This window comes from Strongylocentrotus purpuratus, unplaced genomic scaffold (assembly GCF_000002235.5).
Source record: "Strongylocentrotus purpuratus isolate Spur 01 unplaced genomic scaffold, Spur_5.0 spur5_scaffold_6, whole genome shotgun sequence".
In the NCBI taxonomy this organism is placed as follows: Eukaryota; Metazoa; Echinodermata; class Echinoidea; order Camarodonta; family Strongylocentrotidae; genus Strongylocentrotus; species Strongylocentrotus purpuratus.
Window position 1 is genome coordinate 16,390,166 of NW_022145612.1, and position 4,682 is coordinate 16,394,847.

Below are 4,682 nucleotides of genomic sequence, written 5' to 3' on the forward strand. Positions count from 1 at the left end.
AAAACATCATATTATCCATGAGACAGACTGAGTAAAAGAACATAACAAATATAAGTACCTAATGACCAAATATTGTAACGACATGTGCAACAACAAACTGAAACAATATAGGCAGTTCATGAGATTAAGATACATTAATGAAGTACACACAAGTCTACCTTCAACATTGATAGAACTTGAATATTTAGAATCTACAAGGCACTTTTCTTTGTACATAAAGACATACATACACGATTTTATAGCGAAATAAACAGCGACAAATAGATTTAAACAGTTTGATATTCATCTCTTTGAACAATAAAAGCCATGTTTCAGTTATATTCTGAGCTACAGGGCCTAACAATTTTGACAAATTATGGTACATGTATGAAATCAAAATGCACTGCTTACATGTTTTTATGCCACCCTCCAGCAACACAACATTCTAATGAAAAGCTACCTTAAATGCCATCAATGATTCAAATATTATTTTTAAGCTAAGCTACTTTGAAGCATGAGAAGAATTGAAATCTAATCCAATCTGAAAATGTCCTATCATTAGTGTCTACGATTTTGGTTGAATTTTGTAGTGTTATACGGTATGCAATTCCAAAAGCATGATCAGAAAGCAACCTGGTACTAATAAGACAGTTATGACAAAAACATGACGAGAAAGCAGATGTGCATCACTAACCATTGATTATATAGGGTGCATATGGAAATGGAAGGAATACATTTCATAAATACAAACAAAAAATCATTATTCAATTCATTTGATACACCTTATGAAAATATATAGTTTATGAAATGTTTACAGCATATTCAAAAAAGTTATTGCTCTAAGCTCTCACAATCAAATCATGATTGTATCACTGTCAAAAGAGAATGTGTTCACAATAGAGACAATACACACAATACACTTGTGTTACAGAACTTACACAAGACATTAAGAAACACAAAAGTACATGAAAGTGTTTTATTCTTTTGCTATCTACTTACAATTCTGTCTTATTATTTTCGATTTTAGTTTCCTTCTTCTTCTTCTTCCCCTTTCTTTCTTTGTCTTACTCTTTGAATCTTCTTTCCCCTGCAGGTTTGTTTTCATCCATCCTTCCAGAGCCCTTGCCATAATAGCTCTTGTTGTCGATAGTCACCTCCTGGCATCGATCCTGTTCTAAGAGAAAGTTTTTCATCTCCCAAGCAGTGGCACCATCTTTGGTGAGGAAGATGGCCCTGTTGCTGTCCACCATGTATCTGCATGTAATAAAACAAGTAACAAGTAATGAGAATTGCAGAAAAGATATACTTTGTCAAAGTATGAATTTCAATCATACTGTTGTACAATCTGAATACAGGTGATAAAAGCAAAAACAGAAAATGTTTTTAAAAAACATGACAGAATGATTGCACTAAAGTTTAAGTGAAGTTAATATATTACCCATTTCAATGGCATATACTTGCTCATTGTAAACACTTGTTTGTTGAACAACAATTGTGTTTAATTTTAAAAAAGAAAGAAAAAAAGAACAGAGTCAGTGCATTTCAATCTTATGACAAAAGTTTAGTACATTGTCGTACTATGTTAATATTATGACATACAACAATGTTGATGTTTAATTACGTTCAAGAATTAATGAATGTGAAAGATTTCTATCAATTGATTAAAAAAGGAACTTCAAAATACGCTAATTTAGGGCTGCTTCCATTTCATCAAATTAGTAATAGGGGAATACATTTTCAAAATAACTTTGATCCCCTGGCATATCGCCTCGTTTTCCCTTTACAGGTATTTCTTACCTGTATATCCTGGATATATTGTATATCCCGGATATATTGTATATCCCGGATATAAATACGAGATCTTCAAATTTTAAATCTTCACACTGGAGTTCAAGAACACAACTTTTAAAAGTTTTCAAATGTCAATATGAACAGGACTAGACTTCATCATGGTACCATTTCCTCAGCAGTGTGATACAGTCAAACCTGCTTTGGCAATCACTTGTCTATAAAGATCACATTTTTCTTTTTCTTTGAAAATGGTTTCCCACTGAAACCTGTACAAAAGGAACCTGTACATAAAGGCCACTTGCCTATAAAGACAATTTTTCATGTTTTCCTTAAGTGGTCTTTATGTAGGTTTCACTGTAATTACAAAATGGTAGTGTGCTTTGCCTCAGAGTCCATGTGTACAGTGTTTCTGTCTTGGAAACCATTAATGTATTATACAAAACCATCAATCTACAAAGATTTTTTTTTGGCATAAGCATTTTGTTGTTGTAGTTGAAACATATCTCAGAGAGGCTGTATTAGGATGATTCTTTGCAATGTCTTTCATACGGCATAAGTTACTATCTTTTATTTCATCCCACAAATAAAATCTCCTGAAATGACCATTGCCTACTGATTATCTGGTTTCAATACTATTTACAGTTTTACACTGTATAGTCAATGTGCATAAATGCGCATCAAAATACAGAAAACACATTCATGGAATTGTCCATTAGTGTTTTAGGACTAACATTACATACTATCTTGACTATGTACAGCTACAGATACCAATATGAGTATTCCCACAAACAAGGTAAATAGTATGGTTTGTATTGACTGTATTAAAATATCTGTTTGAAATGTTACCAATTTCAAATACCTCTGGATTTGATAGTTTGCATTGAATAGCTGATCTTGCCATCGCTGGGTGATGGTTTCTGCTTCCTCCTTAGTTGGATCCTCTGAGACAGTCACAAACATCATCAGGGTCTTGCCCTTCTTGCTCATCTGAAGGATACTCTCAGGATTGCTGGGATCCATCTTGGAGAAGTCGATCTTTGGTGCTGGTCTTTCATGTTCCATCAAGTCATCGGGATCTTTCTCTTCGTCTTCCTGAGCAATGATACAAACAAGGTAAAATGATAATTTATGTTTGAGATATTTGCTGATCCTCATTAGGGCACAGCCCATTGAGAATTTTTTGTTTGTTATTGTGGTAAACATTTTGTATGCAACTGACGAAAAAGTCATAAAATCAAGACCTTAATTCCCATATTGAATGAAGTTTACAGCTTATTTAACCCCCAAAACACAATCTACATTATCAAACATAAGATAGTTGCATAATTTGCAAGGCAAAATATCCCCCAATCAGTTTTAGAACTTATGCAAAAGACAGCAAAATGTGTTTGATAGTTTGTCAATATTTTCATTAAATCATACCCATTCCGTAGAATTTTTTTCTCTAGTCTAGTCTAGATCTTCAATCTTAGATTTTAGGTTCCTCTTTCAAATATTGGTGTTATCAGATTTTCAAAAATCTTACTGATTTTTTTAAATACAAAATTTTAGCCTGATTGCTGAGAAGTGATAAACAGCATTCTTCCAGGACCTCGGGTAAAAGTAAAGATAAAGAGAGCATAGCCCTCTTCCAGCTGGATCTAGTCTCATCTCACTCTTCGATAGGCACGGAGCGCGCTGGGGACGCGGCAAGCAGCAGGGCCGTGTCCTTACCTCCCACTGATCGAACAATCTTTCCAGATCTGCATCATTGTAATCTCGAATATCTTTCTTCTTCCACTTCTGTGACGGACCATCCTCCTCCTCTTCTGAAGCATCGCCACAATATGTTGTTGCTAGAAAAGTGACGAGAAAGACCACAATTAAAAAAGTAGACTTTGACATTGTTCTTGAGAATGTATTGACGTTCAGAGCAGATCAGCGGGCAGCACTACTCCAGCAAATCCGGTCGCAAAATACAATGCACAAGCTTTCGACCTCGGCCTACTATATCATCTGGCCGGATCATCGACGTCCAGGCCGCCGGGCGCCGGGCCAGGCAGCGTAGAGCTAGCTAGCTAGCTGGCTGGGGCTCAGGTAGGCGCGGCTGCGACACACACTAAATTCCTAGACAACTCGTCCACCAAAATCTCGTTCGTATATATTGGAAACGCGAATTTTACAACTAAAAGCTAAGGCGAGCGATGCGCGCGAGCTTGCGAAACGTAATATTTCATGTCATGAGCACTCGACTCGCGCCGTACCAGTGGCGGAAGAACTGGCCTAGTAAGTGCTGCACAATATTTCTTGGATACATATTCACTGTCGTCATAGGCGCCGAAAGTGGGGTGGCAGGGGGGGGGGGGGGGGGGGGGGGGGGTGGGGGGGGGGGGGGGGGGGGTGGGGGGGGGGGGGGGGGGGGGGCAGTTGCCCCCAATCAAAAAAAGTGGGAGGGCAAAACGTTAAATTTCCTAAAAATTGCGCATGCCACCTATATTTATCAATGGAGGTTTTTATAATAGCGATACGCGCCTATCGTGGACATATTTTGAGAGAATGGAAAGCGTGTCTGTTTTTGTTATAGGGGTGAGAAGACATGAGCCCCTGCGCATGAACGCTGGCGTACTGATGGGGGGGGGGGGGGGTATTTCTTATTCGCGACCAGTGATTTACAAATGTTGCTGACAATGAAATGAATTTTTTTTTGTAAGTCATACCTTTTTAACGTTTGTTCGAAAATCAGAAATTCCCCAATGTACAGTCGGGCGTAAAATATGCTAATTTAGCAGCCTTTATGTCATGGTCTGCAAAACCGCTGGGCTCGGGGGCTCGACCCCTCTCACTTTTCGAAAAAGTATGTTACAGAGAAAAAGAAAGAAAGAGAGAGAGAAAAAATTAAGTGACCTGCCAATATCACAAATGAGGTATCAAAA

At 37.6% G+C, this 4,682-nt stretch overlaps 2 protein-coding genes across 2 annotated transcripts in view; both read right to left on the minus strand.

The window, feature by feature from the left end:
• The window catches only part of LOC115919452, a 19,354-nt gene extending 19,138 nt beyond the window's left edge, over nt 1–216 (minus strand). The window contains exon 1 of the mRNA XM_030973306.1: nt 159–216. Within this exon, the coding sequence (XP_030829166.1) occupies nt 159–216 (58 nt within the window). The remainder of the gene's footprint in view (nt 1–158) is intronic.
• Nucleotides 217–582: 366 nt separating this feature from the next.
• Nucleotides 583–3,759, minus strand: LOC115919446 (LDLR chaperone boca-like). Its single transcript, XM_030973281.1, has 3 exons — nt 3,484–3,759; nt 2,630–2,862; nt 583–1,233 (listed from the first exon to the last, which is right to left on the minus strand). The coding sequence occupies exons 1-3, from the start codon at nt 3,652–3,654 to the stop codon at nt 1,044–1,046; spliced, it is 594 nt and encodes a 197-aa protein (XP_030829141.1). The 5' UTR covers nt 3,655–3,759; the 3' UTR covers nt 583–1,043.
• Between the last annotated feature and the right edge of the window lie 923 nt (nt 3,760–4,682).

Bases quoted from the DNA above. Each gene is read 5' to 3' on its own strand.
- LOC115919446 (XM_030973281.1), bottom strand. From the start codon at position 3,654: ATGTCAAAGTCTACTTTTTTAATTGTGGTCTTTCTCGTCACTTTTCTA. The intron at 2,863-3,483 runs GTAAGGACACGG...ATCATTGCTCAG, and splicing joins GATTGTTCGATCAGTGGGAG to GAAGACGAAGAGAAAGATCC. The intron at 1,234-2,629 runs GTATTTGAAATT...TATTACATGCAG, and splicing joins GCAAACTATCAAATCCAGAG to ATACATGGTGGACAGCAACA.